The sequence below is a fragment of the Parus major genome, chromosome 19 (assembly GCF_001522545.3).
Source record: "Parus major isolate Abel chromosome 19, Parus_major1.1, whole genome shotgun sequence".
Taxonomy (NCBI): domain Eukaryota; kingdom Metazoa; phylum Chordata; class Aves; order Passeriformes; family Paridae; genus Parus; species Parus major.
The window spans coordinates 3,713,202-3,729,139 of record NC_031787.1 but is presented as its reverse complement, the minus strand read 5'-3'; the positions used below and the strand labels follow the sequence as shown (position 1 = coordinate 3,729,139).

Genomic DNA, 15,938 nt, shown 5'->3' with positions numbered 1-15,938 from the left:
CCTCTGCCCGCGGGGTCTGGCCGGGCCGGCAGAGCCGGTGCAGGAATGCGGGGCTGGGAGGGTCCGGCTCCAGGACAGGCGGTCCCTGCTGCGGGGGCACTGGGGGCAGTTCGTCCCCTCGGCAGTGGGACGGGGTGAGCTGAGCAGGGCTGCACATCCAGCACCACCGGGACGACGCCATGGAGCTGCCGTGGGTGCTGCTGGCGCTGGCTGGGATGGGCGCAGCCGCGGACCTGGGTGACTCCCTTGGGGACAGGGCAGAGGGGGACCGGGATCTGGAGGGGTTGTGAGGAATTTGTGCCAGGGAGGGGTTAATGGGGCTGGGCACGGCCAGGGGGTCCCCACAGCAGTGGTGTCCCCCTCATGCTGTCCCCCCTGTGCCAGCACTGGTGTGGGTGCGGGCTGGGGTCAGGCGCTGCTGAGCGGTGCAGAACCGGGGGGTCCCGTGGCTCACTCCCCCAGCCCGGCTGCCCTACGTGCCCCACCTGCCCCCCACGGCGCTGCTGGGCAAGGTCACTGCCACCACCTTCGCTCTGGAGAGACCCTGCTGCGTCTTCGACGGCCACGCCGATGCTTCGGACGCCGTTTGGCTGGCGGTGGCCTTTGCCAACGGTGAGCACTCGCTGCTCCTGCCAGTCCCCCCTGTGGCAGGGGACACTGGGGACCCTCACCCACCATCTGTGCCGTGCAGCATCAGCCGCCTTCAGAAACCCCCTGTCCCGGGCTGACGTGCCCCGGTACAAGCATCTGCCCACTGCCCGCTCCTACATGACGCTGGAGACGGCGGCGGCCGCTTATTCCTGCTCGGCACCGAGCCCGCCCGTCCTGCGGGTCGGGGCTGACACGGCGTGCAGGGACCAGGACAGACAGGACCCCTGCAATGGGCCCCTGCCCTCTCCGGGACCCTACAGGTAAGGCCAGAAGTCCCAAAGCCCAGCCGGCCTGACTCGCCACCCGGGGCTTGCTCGTCCCCGCGATGTCACCCCCGTTCCCGTGGCAGGGTGAAGTTCCTGCTGATGGGCTGCCGCGGCCCCAAAGCGGAGACGCGGTGGTCTGAGCCCATCCTCCTGCGCAGAGGTACCTGTGGCATTGCCACCCCCCCGCGGATACCCTGAACCTGCCTGGTTGGGGTCCTGGCATATGACATGTGCCATCAACCCAAAACCTGCGGGGAGAAATGATCCCCCCCATCCATCGCACCGCCCCTGATCCCTCCGTGCTCCCCCAATCCCTCATCCCACCTCCTTCCAGCCTCCAGCCCCGGCACCATCGACCCTGCGCCCACTCGCCGTGGCAGTGCCGTGGTGGTCATCGCCTCCATCCTGGCCAGCCTGGGGGCTGTGCTGGCCACCGCCGTGCTGGGAGCCCTGGGGTACGGGGGACTGCTGGGGGGACACTCGGCAACTCCATCAGCAAAGAAATGGAGATCTCTTAACATTGAAAAAGGCTTTTTATTCTTAAATCGGGGGTTTGCCGTAGTTTGCAGGACAAAGGGTCCCTTGGGGGTGGCTGGTCCAGAGCATCGCAGACCCCACTTGACTCCCCGCTCCCACTGTCTCCCTGCAGTGCCAAGGTGTGGGGCTCCCTGTGCCGCCGGGATTTGGGGACCGACGCCTTCATCCGCAGATCCTACCGGACCCACCACATCCCCCCGGCCCTGCCCCAGCCGCTGCCCCCCGGCTGCGGGTGTAGCCCCCCAGGGCTGTGCCGCTCTGCCCCCCAGCCGTGCCAGAGAGTCACGGAACAGTTCGGGTTGGAAGGGGCTGTACAGACTCTTTTCAACCCGGGCAGGGACACCCTCCACTAGACATGAACTGTCCTGTCAAGTAAAATCTGATTTTACGTCTGCGACTGTCTCTGCCTGGTGTTCGGCCATGCAGGGTGGGACTGTGAGGTTGGGGACCTCAAAAACCACTTGATGCCCTGGCTTGGTGCCACTTGATGCCGGTGTGGGGGGCATTTGCTGCCACTGGTGGGGTCTGTGGGACGCATCACCACGGGATATCCCGTTCCCACCGCCCGGGTGAGGGTGTCACCCATCCATGCCGCAAACGCAGCGGTTCTCAGCACGCTTCGCCGGCGGGTGCTCAAACAAAACAAAACAAAATGCTCCCGGGGAAACGAGCCCAACCTGTTTGCCACGGGGCTGCGGCCGCTGCAGGAATGTGGGCGGTTGGTGACCACAGGCGGGTCCCACGGGGACGCGGAGCCTCAGCGCCCGCACTGCCTCCTTCGGCACCCAGGCGCCCGCACCATGCTCCCGCTGCTCCTCCTGCTCCTGCCCGCCGCCCACGGCATAGGTGAGTTCAGCCATGGGATGGGCTCGCCATTCCCCTTGGCACTGCGGGGATCCTGCCCGCCAGGATCCCGCTGAGCCTGGAGGTGTGGGGCGGCTGATGTCCCTCCCCTATTCTGGATCCTGTTCTGTCGCTCTGACGTCCCTGATATTGGTTGACTGGCGCAGTGTGGGTTTCTCTGGAGGTCCTCACTGGAGTCCACCAGGACCCCCCTGAACCCGGAGGTGAAGGGCAGCTGATGCCCTCCCCTGTTCTGGGCGCCACCCTGAGTGTCCCTGGTGTCACCCACCCGGGTGCTTCCCCCCCGCGCCTGTGACCAAGGAGTGTCTTTGCTTCCCCTTTTAATGAAACGCGTGTCTGAGCCCAGACCGGGGGTGGGAGATCCCAGGGTTCAGCCGCCTCCTGTCGCTGTCCCCACCCCGAGCCCCGGCACCGCTGCCGCCGGTCAGAGCCTCCGTTCCGGGGCTGCAGCGGGGGATCCACACCCTCCACCGCATCCCCTCGGCTTCTCACCGCAGCCCAGCTGCAGTACAGGCCAGTCCTGAGCCAGGACCCCCGGCTGGGGGGGCAGATCACCGCCTCCACCTTCGTGCTGGACCAGCCCCGCTGCGTATTCCAGGACTATGGCAACGCCGACATCTGGCTGGTGGTGGCCCTGGACCAGGGTAGGTGGGAGCAGCGCAGTGCAGGGGGCTTGCAGGGGTCCTTGTACCCCCACCAAGTCCCTCCTCACCCGCATCCCCATCCCTGCAGCCGTATCCACCTTCAACACCAGCGCGGGGCCGGGGACTTCCGAGACCGCATTCCAGAGCTTCCCTGACCCGGTCCATGCCTACATGACCCTCAATGCCACCCTGGGCAATTACCCCTGTCCCAAACCCGACGGGGAGATCACGGTGCTGCGCGTGGGCAGCGAGACGAGCTGCGCTCAGGATGTTTCGAGACCCACGTGCAATGGCCCCCTGCCCGGCCCCGGGCCGTACCGGTGAGGCTGCCCGCGGGGACTGCCCCTCTCGAGGGCTGCCGGCAGCCCCCCGGCTCACGGCACCCTGGCCAACCTCCTTTCCCATCTCAGGGTGAAGTTCCTCGCCCTGGAGGGCTCTGTGCCCGTGGCTGAGACAGCCTGGTCGGCGCAAATCATGCTGAGGACAGGTACCGCTGCCGGGGGTGCTCGTCCTGCCCCCGCACCCGGCCCGCAGTCAACGAGGGAGGATATGGGGTGGTCCTGGGCGTGTGGGGTGGTCCTAGGGGGCTGAATGCTGAGCAACAGCGGTTTGGGGTGAGGGGTCCTGTGAGCAGCTGGGGAAACTGAGGTAGGGATCTGCCGCGGGTCTCACTCATGTACAGCGCGTGATGGCACATTTTGCTGGCACACGCGAGCACACCGCCACCCACCCGGAGCCCCTGAGCCTCTCTGGGCTGTGTACCCCTGCATCCTGCTCCCTCTCCTCCTGCTCTCTCCCCAGCCAAGTCACCCAGCAGCGTCTCCACGACGGGCAGCGGGCACAGCGCCGGCATGATCGCCATCACCACCATCCTCTCCATCCTCTTCGCCATCCTCCTGGCCGCGCTGGTGGCCATGCTCGTCTTCTGGAGGTGAGCGCCACCGCCGAGTCCCACCCAGCGTGCTGGGACCAGAGGGTGACGCCGTCATCCCTCGGTGCCCACCCTCACCCCTGAGCCCTCCTTCCCTCCCCAGCTCGGACTCGTGCGGCGACAGCAGCACCTTCAGCAAGCCGGAGTCGGTGACGGTGCGGCGGTACAACACCCACCACGTTTATGACCAGCCGGCCGCCCGGCTCTGAGCCCCGGCCGCCCGGCTCTGAGCCCCCTCCGCCCCACCCAGGCTCCCCCCGTGCGGGGGGAGATGTGATCCGCACCGTTCCATCCCTGCGGGTGGCACCGTTCCACCGCCGTGGGGACACGGCTGGAGCCGCCACCCGGGAAGGGGGCGATGGAACAAGACATTAAAGGCTTTTCCGCATGCTTTGTGCCCGGCCTGTGCCTCCCGTTCGTGACTCCTCGATGCCTCCCGCAGCCTCCTGCAAAGCCCCGTGGTCCCCTGAACCCCCACTCTGAGCCCCATCGCTGGCTGGTAGACAGCTCCTGCCCCGGGCAGGGTGCGGCCGGGGATGCTCTGGGGTGGGAGGGGTTGTCACACCCAGCTGGGGCATCGATGTGACCACTTGGGATGGGGAAAAGTCCCCTGGGTTCGGGGCAGTGAGGGGAGCCTGGGCACTGAAATGCCCCGTGAGGTGGGGGTCGTGGGTGGTGGGGGGTGTTTCTCCAACCCCTTTTATCCTACAAAAACTCTTCCTGACCAAGCCCAGAGGAGGGGCTGCCACACCCCGAGATGACCCAATCCGTCCCGGGTGCAGCTCGGGTTCCTCTGAGAGCCGTGAGACCCCAAGAGGGGACCGGGAGAGCCGTGAGACCCCAAGAGGGGACCGGCACCCCGGAGTGTCTGATCCTGCACCTGGGGTGTCCCTAAGCCCGATCTGGGGGATCCAGGGGCTGATCCTGCACCTGGGGTGTCCCTGAGCCCAGTCTGGGGGATCTGGGGGCTGATCCTGCACTGGTGAGGATTGGGGGGAAGGGGAAGCTGATCCTGTACCAGCGGCTGGAAGGGACAGGATTCATCATTCCCTATCCTAGAGTGGGGCGTGGGTCTCTGGTGCCGATATCTGGGCTGTGGGTGCCCAGATCCCGCAGCCCGGGTAGGATGAGACCCCTCTGGTGCCCCATCCCGCCGTGGGCGGAGCCAGGGCAGGTGTGTGTGTACCTATATACATCAAATACAAGTATTAAAAACCCCATTTTCCCCCGCAGGCACCACGCCAAGGGCAGCATCGCATTGACGCCCCAGCCCGGTCACAGCGCCCTTACGAGGTGTCCTTGTGCCTCCTGGGAGGGGTTTTAGCAACCTGCACCCCCCCCGCTGCCGGAGCCGCCTCCGTGGAGCCCGGCCAAGGGAAATCAAGCAAATCCAGCCATTAACTCCTGCCGAGATCAGCGTGGGAGCAGCGGAGGGATGGTTCCATCCGGCAAACGCGGCTTCTCTCCGCCCGACCCCTCGTGCCCCGAAATAAAACATCTGCTTCCCCCGCAAAGGGCTTCGAGGGCTGGAGGGGGGCTGTCACCTGCCACGCGTGCCTTGCTGGAGGTGGCACATGTGGCCCTGACCGCTTGTGGGGCTGGCACACGGGGAGGCTCGTGGGATGGTGGCGGGGACAGCACCTTGTCCCCTTGCTGTCCCCCTGTGCGGGGGAGGCAGAGGGGCAGCGCTGTAGGAACAGAGCGCTGTGTTCCCAGCGTGTCCCTGCAGTGTCCCCGCGGGGAAAATGCCAAGGACCATCTTGGCCGGCACAGCTGAGCCCCAGCTTTGGGTGCCGGCCGAGCCCTCCAGCCCAGGTGGGTCTCGCCATGGTGGGGGGTTCACCGACCCTCCGCTGGTATTTATAGGGCACCAAGCACCCAGAAATGCCACCTGCCCTCGGGTGTGCTGCAGCCGGGAGGTGCAGTACTTTCGAAACAACCAAAAAAATAGGTTAAAAATCAATGAAACGGTGGAGGCTTGGGGTGCAGAGCAGCGCGGCCGATGCTGCAGCCCCCCAGGTTCGGGGGTCGAGGAAGGATCCGCTGTGGGTTTGGTTCGGGCTGGGGCTGCAGCGCCCTGGAGCCGCGGGTGGTGCCGGGGGCTGGGGGGCACTGAGGGGACAGAGGGGACCGAGGGGACAGAGAGGACAGAGGGGACCCCGCGGGGGGACCCCGGCAGCGCGGGGAGCCGGCCCCGCCCACCCCGCTCAGGCCCCGCCCACCTCGCTCAGGCCCCGCCCCTGCACTATCGCATTACCCAATGAGCGCAGCCCTATGCCCCGCCCCTTGCCCCGCCCCCGCGCGCTGATTGGCGGCCGCCGGCGCCGGCCCGCACATGGGCGCTGTGCTCGGGGCCGCGGGTTCGAGGCCGCGCTCGGCGCCGTTTGGCTCCGCTCGGCTCCGCTCGGCTCCGCTGCCCGCCCGCCATGGCCCGGCGCAGCGCCCTCTCCATCCGCATCGTGGAGGGCAGGAATCTGCCCGCCAAGGACATGTGAGTGCCCCCGCGGGGGCCGGGAGAGGTTCGGGGCGGGGGCATCCCGGGAGCGCTGCGGGGTGTCCCCCCAACAGGTCCCTGATGGGGACACCACCTCAGGGTGGCCTTAGAGCGTCCTTCCTGCTTTGGGGGCTTGCCCAGAATGGTTTGGGGACCCCCCAGCAGTGTATGTGATTTAGGGGCTCACCCCCAGGTGGCTTTAGGATCCCCTTTTGGGGTACCATCCCTTGGGATGTTCCCTCCAGGATGGCTTTGGAGTCGCCCTGCATTGAGGATTCCCCCCAGGGTGGCTTTAGGTTCCCCCTCAGCAGTGTGCTTCCTCTGGGGGTTCCCTTCAGGGTGGATTTGGGGTACCCCTCAGCAGTGCATCTACTTTGGGGGTTCCCCATAGGCTGGTTTTGGAATCCCCCTTGCTTTGGGAGTTCCCTCACTGTGGCTTTGGGATCCCCCTTGCTCTGGGGAGGAGCTGGGGGTTTCCTTCAGGACATTTTTGCGTGTCCCCAGCAGTGTTTTGGGTATCCCAAGCAGTGCTCTCACTTTGGGGGCTGCCACGGGGCTGTCCCCACCACAGAGGGACCCTCGCAGGGACCCCCGGGCGCGCAGCAGGACCGGGCACCTCCATCCCCGAAGGAGCGGGGGCTGTCCCGGTGCCGTGTCCCCAATCCCCGCTCCATTCCCAGCCCCGGCTCCATCCCACCTGCCTGAGGACCGGGGGCAGCCCTGGCTCGGGATATCCCTCCCAGAAATTCCCGGTGTTCCCCTCATGGCTCTGATCGCTATGGGGCGGGATGTGGGGACAGCACCGGGGTGTCCCCAGCCGCCACCAAGGCAGCGGGAAGCTGCTGAGGAGCGCTCGGCAGCCGGAAAACCAGCAAAAATCCCTGCAGCCGTCATGGAAAAAGAGGATAAACAAGGAAAGAAACATGACTTTTTTTTTTTCTCTCTCCTTTTTTTTTTTTTTTTTTTTTTCTTTTTTTAAATCCCCTGTGTCAGGGCCTGATTTTTAAATCCCTTGGCACAACTCCCCGCCGGAGCTTGACCCAGCACGGGCAGGCTCTGGCTTTCGGGAGGCTCTGGATTTTGGGAGAGCTGGAAAGCTGCTGGAGCACAGCTCCTGGAGCGGAGCTTTCCGGACCGGTGGCTTTGGGACGTGGCGCTGGGCTGGGACAGCGGGGAGGGAAACCCGAGCGCGACCTTGGCCGTGTGTGGCCCCGGCCCCCTCGGGGGATCCGGTTCCCTGGCCTGGCACGGCTTTTGGGATCGCTGCTTTCCTCCGAGGAGTTCCCTCTGCGGGGTATCCCCTCTGCACGGACAGCTCAGACCCTGCTGGAGACAGCCGGGGGTGATGGAGCACCCCAAAATCCCCTGGGGAACCGCCAGACCCCACAGGATTTGGTACAGGGAGTGACGGGAACCCCCCTCAGCTGAGGCTGCCAAATCTTCCTCTGGTCTTTATGCCAGGAAAGCAAGGGAAAGGGTCTGCCTGTTGTTTTGGAATGGCTTTTAATTTTTAAATTTACTTTATTTAGTATTGATTTTTTTTTTTTTAATGTGACAATTTATTTTATTTGAATTTTTTATTATTTATTTTATTTTATTGGATTTTTTAATGTTAGGATAATAAATTACTCCCATAATTTTTAATTTATTCTAATGCTATTCTAATTCTTATCTAATTCTATTCTATTTTTATTCCAGTATTTTCACTTTTAAACTTTGTATTTCATTATTTATTTTTAAATATTTTTTCTTTCATTTTTGCCCCTTTCCCTTTTTTATTCCTTCATTTATTATTTCATCTTTTATTTTATTTTTGTTTTCTTTTGTAATTCTAGTCTTAGCTTTTTATTATTTTTCTCTTTTTTCAGTTATTTTTTTTTATTTTTTATTCCCTTTTGCTTTTAAATGTATTTTATTTTTAATACTATCCTTTTTTCTTTTTTTTATTTCCATTTTTCTCCAATTTATCATTCTATTCTTTCTTTCCTTTTTAGCTCTATTGTTTCTTTCCTTTCTAGTTCTATTTTTTTCTTTCCTTTTCTGATCTATTTTTCTTTCCTTTTCAGTTTGATTTTTTTCTTTTCTGATCTATTTTTTCTTTCCTTTTCAGTTCGATTTTTTATTTAAATTTTTATTTATTTTCCCACCACCCCCCCTAGGGCAGAGCAGCACTGCTGCCTACACCAGTTAATTTTTAATTCCAGCCCTCCGCCCCTCCTTCGCTGCCTGAGGGATGGCTGCGGGTTCCTTCCCCCTTCCCCCAGTCCTGCCTGGGCTCATTTCCTCTTTCCAAAGCCCGGTCTTCCCCTTTTCCAGCGTGCCAGGGTGGGTGCCCGAGCCAGCCCCGCACCCACCGAGCCCGCAGCGCCACAAATCCCTTGGCGACATCCCGGGACAGGGATGCGGGTGGTGTCCCCAGCGGAGCAGGGATTTCTCCTCATCCAAACGCTGCGTCTGTGGCAGCTCGGGCACCTCCCGCAGCCGCCGAGGGTGGTTTTCTTTACCCATCCTCTGAATCCCTGGAAAAAAAAACAAAGCGATGCTTGCGTGGCTTCCCGGCATCCAGGAGACGCGGCTGTGCTGGATGTCCCCGCGCTGGGGACAAGGTTTGTGGCTGCCACCCGAGGCAGCCGCGCGTTGCCGGGCGCAGCTGGAGCGAGCAGCTGTTCCCTCTCCGCCTGCCCGCTCCCGGCATCCCCGATGGTTTGCACAAGGCAGGAAATGTCAGCGTTTTAATGGCACTTCACCCGCGGCTCTCCTTAAAAATCCTCTGGATGGAATGGGAGCAGGAGCCGGAGAGCAGCTCTTGGCAACCTGCTGCATTCCCAGCCCCGCGGGGAAGTGCCTGGGAACGGGGGTGGTGTTGTGGTACCCGGGATGCACACACAGCCCAGAGAAATCTCTGTGGCCGTGTTTAGCAGGGCAGGGAGCTCCCCAAACCCTTTCAGTCCCCTCCAACCTCTTCTCAATCCCCAAAACCCCTTTCAGTCACCCTCAAAACCCTTTCAGTCCTCTCCAACCTTTTCTGAATCCCCAAAACCCCTTTCAGTCACCCTTAAGACCCTTTCAGTCCTCTCCAACCTCTTCTCAAACCCCCAAAACCTTTTTCAGTCACACTCAAGACCCTTTCAGTTCCCTCCAACCCCTTCAGTCCCTCCAACAACCCTTTGGATTCTCCGAAAGTCTTTCAATTCTCCCCAAAACCCTTTCAATCTCCCCCAGCAGCTGCCTCTGAGCCTCCCTGGATGTGGGATGTGGAATTCCCTCAATGTCTGGGGTCCCCAAGCCCCCAGCTGTGCACCCTCCCTTTCTCAGGACACTCGTGGCTGGCTGTCAGCACCCCTGGGGTTGCTGTTAATGAGTTCTCCGTGCTCCAAGCTGCTCTGTGCCGGTGGGATGGGAGCCACAAACTTTCCATGACCTTGGCCAGCCCCCAGGTCCTGGCTCCTCTGCCCCTGGCTGGAGTCCTCACTCCTGATCCTGTTTCTGATGGGCCAGGGCAATAAACTGTAAAACCGTGATTATTTTTTGGCAAGGGTGACTTGGGTTATCCCCAGGGAGGAAGCACGCTCAAAGCATGGTGGTGGCTGCCCTTCCCACCCTCTGCATCCCTGGGGGTGTCCCTAGGGGTGTCCCCATCCCTGTGGAAGTGTTGGGGTCTGGGGACACTCTGGGGCTGCAGGAGGCTGCTGTGGCATCACTTGTGGTGTGTGACATCGGGCTGCAGGTGCCTGGAGTTGTTTTGGGGAAAGGGTGGGTTTTGTTTGCTCCTTGCTTTCCTGTGTGGAAGAGGAAAAGCCACTTCTGGCAGCCAGCAGGACGCAGCGGCCGGACACGCTCAGGGAGGAGTGTCCCCGGTCTGGAAGCCAAGCTGGGGTCACCCTGTGCTGGCAGCTGTGGCCAAGTCCCCCCGTGGAAGCCTTTGGCAGCCTCTGTACCTCAGCCTCACCCTCTGGGCTTTGTCTCCACGAGGTCTCCGTTCTGTGGGGGCTGTCAGGGCTGAAGGCATTGGTCACCCATGGCCACGAGAGTCCTGTGGGCTGGGTGGTGGCCAGGCTGTGGCTGGTGGCACTGACAGAGCTGTCCCTTGTCCTTCCAGCACGGGGAGCAGTGACCCCTACTGCATCGTGAAGATCGATGATGAGGCCATCATCAGGTGAGTGGCCCAGGTCCCTGGCTGGTCCCTAAAACTGCTGGAACCCCAAACCTTCCTCCTGGCAGGTGTCTCCATCTGCTGCAGGCACGTTATTGATATGATTCTTGTTAAGATCATTATTTATTATTCATTATTATTCCCTACTTTGGTGTTCCTGCAGACACAGAAGTGTCTAACAGCTCATGGCCCCCTTCCCCTATACCCCTGTGTCTGGCCAGCCCAGAGCCACAGGACAAGGACAGGGATGGAGACTCATCCCTGCCCCAGCCGGGGGCTCCAAACTCTGGGTGCTGCCCCCAGGGCTGGGGAGTACCCCAGAGAGGGAGCCCTGTCCCCCCCTGTCACCAGTGCCACCTGCCCCACAGGACTGCCACGGTGTGGAAGACGCTGTCCCCGTTCTGGGGGGAGGAATACGAGGTGCAGCTCCAGCCTGGTTTCCACAGCATCTCCATCTACGTCATGGACGAGGATGCGCTCAGGTCTGGGCACTCGGCTGGGGGATCCCTGCATGCTCAGCCCTGGTGTTGACACCAGAGAATCCACAGCTGGCCACGCTGCCCTGGGCTTTGGGACACAGCTGGGTGAAGGGATCTCTGGGGATATTGTCCAGAGGGTGGCTGATGTGCTCCGTGGGGACGGATGCACCGTGGTGGCCCCAGCCCAGGCTCCCCCAAAGTGGGGGCTGTCCTACCTGGGCACCAATCCCATGCCATGTCCTGCTTCCCACTTTTGTTTTCCAGCCGTGATGACATTATTGGGAAGGTCTGCATCACCCGGGACATGCTGGCAGAGCACCCCAAGGGTAGGGGAAAGAGTGGCTGGGGGGTCCCAGGAGGGACCCATCTCCCACCCCTTGGACCAGCTGGTCCTGAGGGGTTCCCCAATGACCTCTTATTGGGGATCCCCCCTTTTCCCACAGGATACAGCGGCTGGATGAGCCTCAGCGAGGTGGACCCTGATGAGGAGGTGCAGGGGGAGATCCACCTGCGGGTGGAGGTCCTGGGCAGCCAGGGCAGCCGGCGGCTGCGCTGCTCCGTGCTGGAGGCCAGGTGAGAGGGGACACGAGGGTGCCAGGGGCTGGGTGTGCAGCTGGGACATAGGTGGTGAATCCAAGCTGCTCCATGACTCAGTTTCCCTGGTGTATCTGGTCCTTTGGGTGCAGATCATCCTCCTCATCACCCAGCACATGCTGGGGGTGCTGGGGCAGGCTCTACCTCATCTGCAGGTCTTTGGGGCATATATCTTGAGATCCCCTGAGAGGGGAGTGGGTGCCACGGGCTCCTGTAGGTATTTTGGGAGGTTGCTGGTAAATTCTCCCTCTTCTTGGCAGGGATTTGGCCAGGAAGGACCGGAATGGTGCCTCTGACCCTTTTGTCCGCCTGCGCTACAACGGGAAGACACAGGAGAGCACCGTGAGTGCGGCTTCAGCCATCCCCAACCTGCCAAGGGTGCAGGTGGAATCAATCCACGAGATCCCTGTTCCCCAGCATCCCCAGCTTGGTGTCCCTGAGGGACAGACCCACCCAGCAAGAGAGGACGGAGCTGTTGCCTTTGCAGGTGGTTAAGAAATCCTGTTACCCGCGCTGGAACGAGACCTTTGAGTTCGAGCTGGCCGAGCCCGCCGGGGAGAAGCTCTGTGTGGAGGTGTGGGACTGGGATCTCGTCGGCAGGAACGACTTCCTGGGCAAGGTGAGCCCCAAAACCTTTCAGTGCTGCTGGATCCTGCCCAGCTGCACACCCAGGCCTCTCCTGCCTTCCCCTCCCAGGTGGTGTTCAGCATCCAGGGGCTGGAAGTGGCCGGGCAGGAGGAGGGGTGGTTCAGGCTGTGGCCGGACAAGTCCAAGCCGACAGAGGATGAGTGAGTTTTGGCACAGGGTGTTGGGGTGTGCTGGGGGTGGTCCCGGTGCCCTCAGGTGGATTAGGGAGGGGGTTTTGCCTGGGAAGTATCAGTACTTTGGAGGGGTAGCCTGGGGTGTTGGGCCACCTCCTACTTAGTGAGGTGGCCATCCATCCATCCATCCATCCATCATCCATCCATCCTTCCACCCACCCCGTGCTCCTGCAGGCGCCGAGGCAGTCTGGGCTCGCTGCAGCTGCAGGTGAAGCTTCGGGACGAGACCGTGCTTCCCTCCCACTGCTACCAGCCCCTGGTGCAGCTCCTGTGCCAGGAGGTGAAGTTGGGGCGCCAGGTGAGGGCTCCATGCCCAGCCCTGCTGGAGCAGCCACATTTCCCAGCTCTGTGCCGTGGTGTCTGCCTGCCTTGGGCTGCCACGTTATGGTGCCTCTTCCCTCCAGGATGGCCAAGTGCACCTGGTCACCCTCCTGGACGAAACCACCACGGCCGAGTGCCGGCAGGAGGTCGCCATCAACTTGGTCAAACTCTTCCTGGGCCAGGGGTTGGTCAAGGAGTTCCTGGACCTGCTCTTCGAGCTGGAGCTGGCCAAGCCCTGTAAGGCTGGAGTGGGGAATGGACCTGGAGGCTTCCTTGTCATCTCCTGGGGCTGCAGAACCTTCAGAGGCTTTTGTGGGGATTTTTTGGGGAGTGATGGCTCAGCCATCGCACTGTGGAATCTGTTGGGTTCATCCCAGCAATTCATGGGCTGAGGCTGGTGGAGAAGCAGGTGGTTTGAGGTTAGGAAATGCCCATGGCCAGGGGCACAGGGCACAGCCTCTGGGAATGGTTCCAGCTGCCCAGGGATGACCTGTGGCCTTCCCCCAGGCCATGGACCCTCTCCTGTTTTGCAGGTGAGCCCAACACTCTGTTCCGGAGCAACTCTCTGGCCTCGAAGTCGATGGAATCCTTCCTCAAGGTGCCACACCACCCAAAACCAGCTCTTCCCAGGTCATCCTGGCCCTGGGCCGTTCCCAGGGGAAGAACTGGGAGGGCTGGTGTGCTTGTGCCTCCCCCTGGGGCTGGGAGGCTGGAGAAAATCCACTGGGTGACCCTGGGGGTGTCAGGTGCCAAACCTGTGTCCCATCCCTGTCCCCCATGTGGTCCCTCGGCAGGTGACAGGGATGCCATACCTGCACTTTGTCCTGGGCCCCACCATCGCCCGCGTGTTCGAGGAGAAGAAATACGTGGAGCTGGACCCCGGCAAGGTGGAGATCAAAGACGTCGGGTAAGGGACTCGTGGGGGTGGCAGGGCAGGGGTGGCCCCACCCAGCAGGGGTGACAGTGACGGTGCCCGCAGGTGCTCGGGGCTGCACCGGGTGCAGACGGAGGGCGAGGTGATCGAGCAGAGCCGGCAGCACCTCCAGTCCTACCTGGGCGAGCTCCTGGACGCCATCGTCAGGTCGGCCCCGGCGTGTCCCCCCCTGGTCCGCGCCGCGTTCCGCCAGCTCTTCCAGCGCGTCGGGGAGCGCTTCCCGCAGCACCAGGTCGGGCTGGGACGGGGGACGGTGTGGGGTGAAACAGGGACATCCCCAGGGGACGGTGTGGGGTGAAACAGGGACATCCCCAGGGGACGGTGTGGGGTCAAACAGAGACATCCCCAGGGGACGGTGTGGGGTCAAACAGGGACATCCCCAGGGAAAAGAGCTCTCTGGGTGTTCAGTGGGGTCCCCTCTTGAGCAGGAGGGCAGCGAGCCCGAACGTCAGCCCTGGACAGCGCTGCGTCGCTGTTTTTGGGGTTGTCCCATGCTGGGAGAGACCCTCACGTGTGTTCCCCACCCCCTCGGTGGTCACAGCACGCCAAATTTGTGGCTGTCACCAGCTTCCTGTGCCTGCGCTTCTTCTCTCCGGCCGTGATGACCCCCAAGCTGTTCCAGCTGCGGGACGCGCACGCAGACGCGCGGACCGGCCGCACTCTGCTGCTGCTGGCCAAGGTGCGACAGGGGACACCTTTGGGGCGCCTGGCTGGCTCTCGCTGGGGACAGCCGGGTCTCCTGGAGGTGACGCTGCCACCCCCGGGGTCCCCAGGCCATCCAGCTGGTCGGGAACATGGAGCCGGCGGCCGGGCGTGCCAAGGAGACGTGGCTGTCACCGCTGCTGCCCGCCCTGCAGCAGGGCACCGCCCGCATGAGGGACTTCATCACCCGCCTGGTGGCCACGGAGGAGGACGAGGGCGAGGAGGAAGGTGAGGGGCGGCCGCTGGGGCCCCCCCCGGCCGTGGTGAAAGAGGGGCTGCTCCTTGTGCACAAGACGCGGGGCAAGGGGCCGCTGCTCGCTGCTGCCGCCGGCAAGAAACTTCATTTCTGCCTCACCGGGGAGTCCCTGGGCTTCGGCAAGAGCCCCGGTGCGGAGGTACGGGCGTGCCGGAGGGGCGGGGGGGCGGCAGCGGGGCGGCACCGACCCCCTTTCTGTGTCCCCTCCATCAGCGTATGGGTGCCATCGCCCTGGGCGACATCCTGGCGGCCGAGAAGGTGGAGGAGAAGAGCTTCGGCAGCTCCCACGTCATGCAGGTGGTCTACACGGCCGCGGGGCAGCAGGAGACAGCCTACCTGCAGTGCAAGGTGGCGACAGCGGGGACACCTCGCTCCGTGTCCCAGCCCGGCCGCTGTCACAGCCCGGGCTCCCTCTGACTGTCCCCAACCCCGCAGTGTGTCAATGAGCTGAACCAGTGGCTGTCGGCCCTGCGCAAGGTGTGCGGCAACAACCCCCGTGTGCTCCGCTCCTACCACCCCGGCGTCTTCCGCGGGGACAAGTGGAGCTGCTGCCACCAGCGAGACAGGACAGGTACGGGGAGCTGTCCCCGGAGCCCCGCGGGGGTGCTGGGGGGTCCCCCGTAGGGTGACACTGCTGTCCCGCAGGGCTGGGATGTGACCGGACCCGGCACGGCGTGACCCTGCAGGACTGGAGTGACCCCCTGGAGCCCGCGGTGGAGGCTCAGCGCCTCTTCCAGCACTTGCAGGGCCTCCGGGGGACCCTCAGGTGAGTCCCTGCCTCCGGGACCCCCCCGCAGCTCCCCTGCGGCCCCTTCCCCTCCCGCCAAGGGCCCTCTCCTGCCCCTCTCCCCAGGGAAAAGTACTGGGAGCTGCTGGAGCCGGAGCACGCCCAGAACGGGCCCCGGGATGAAGGTAGGTTTGGGGTGGGGGGGTCGGGAGATGTCCCCGGGGCTCACAGGGGGCTGTGGTGGTTTGGGGGTTACCCCAGGGGAGCTGTGGGGTCTCAGTGTCCCTCTCCTCTCCGCAGACGCTCCCCTGCCCGAGGGGCTGTGCCGGCTGCTGGCGGTGCTGGCGGAGCTGGAGCTCTGTCACCGCCGGGCGCAGCCCCCGGAGCCGCCGGTGCCGGCGCTGCTGCAGCTGCAGACGTGAGGGAGCCGAGCTCGGGCAATAAAGGCACTTTGTACCCTGCAGCCGCTGCCGTGTGTCTCTTGGGATGTCTCTTGGGGTGGGGGCACTGCCCCGAGCTCTGCTGCTGCTGCCAGTAACTCTGGTGACACCTCTCAGGGTCCTG

At 62.8% G+C, this 15,938-nt stretch overlaps 2 protein-coding genes across 4 annotated transcripts; both read left to right on the top strand.

Moving 5' to 3' along the window:
* The first annotated feature begins 2,191 nt into the window (after positions 1–2,191).
* LOC107212718 (uroplakin-3b-like protein 1) lies at positions 2,192–4,288 on the top strand. The gene is made up of 6 exons (XM_015646284.2): positions 2,192–2,300; positions 2,816–2,962; positions 3,051–3,282; positions 3,373–3,449; positions 3,764–3,893; positions 3,997–4,288. Exons 1-6 carry the CDS (start codon positions 2,255–2,257, stop codon positions 4,100–4,102), a joined length of 738 nt encoding a protein of 245 aa, XP_015501770.1. The 5' UTR covers positions 2,192–2,254; the 3' UTR covers positions 4,103–4,288.
* A 1,979-nt stretch (positions 4,289–6,267) lies between these two features.
* On the top strand, positions 6,268–15,837 carry LOC107212652 (ras GTPase-activating protein 4-like). Of its 3 annotated transcripts, none has more exons than XM_015646174.1 (20): positions 6,268–6,384; positions 10,487–10,543; positions 10,909–11,022; positions 11,284–11,345; positions 11,463–11,592; positions 11,874–11,955; positions 12,101–12,232; positions 12,310–12,401; positions 12,609–12,732; positions 12,839–12,992; positions 13,289–13,353; positions 13,550–13,662; positions 13,735–13,921; positions 14,231–14,368; positions 14,463–14,786; positions 14,861–14,995; positions 15,083–15,218; positions 15,293–15,413; positions 15,501–15,559; positions 15,675–15,837. In XM_015646174.1, the coding sequence occupies exons 1-20, from the start codon at positions 6,320–6,322 to the stop codon at positions 15,794–15,796; spliced, it is 2,412 nt and encodes an 803-aa protein (XP_015501660.1). In that variant the 5' UTR covers positions 6,268–6,319; the 3' UTR covers positions 15,797–15,837. The 3 variants fall into 3 exon arrangements, with proteins under 3 accessions (XP_015501660.1, XP_015501661.1, XP_015501659.1); XM_015646173.3 differs by lacking the exon at positions 6,268–6,384 and adding an exon at positions 9,741–10,359; XM_015646175.3 differs by lacking the exons at positions 6,268–6,384; positions 14,861–14,995; positions 15,083–15,218; ... (1 more) ...; positions 15,501–15,559; positions 15,675–15,837 and adding an exon at positions 9,739–10,359 and having other exon boundaries at positions 14,257–14,368; positions 14,463–14,713.
* Positions 15,838–15,938: the final 101 nt, after the last annotated feature.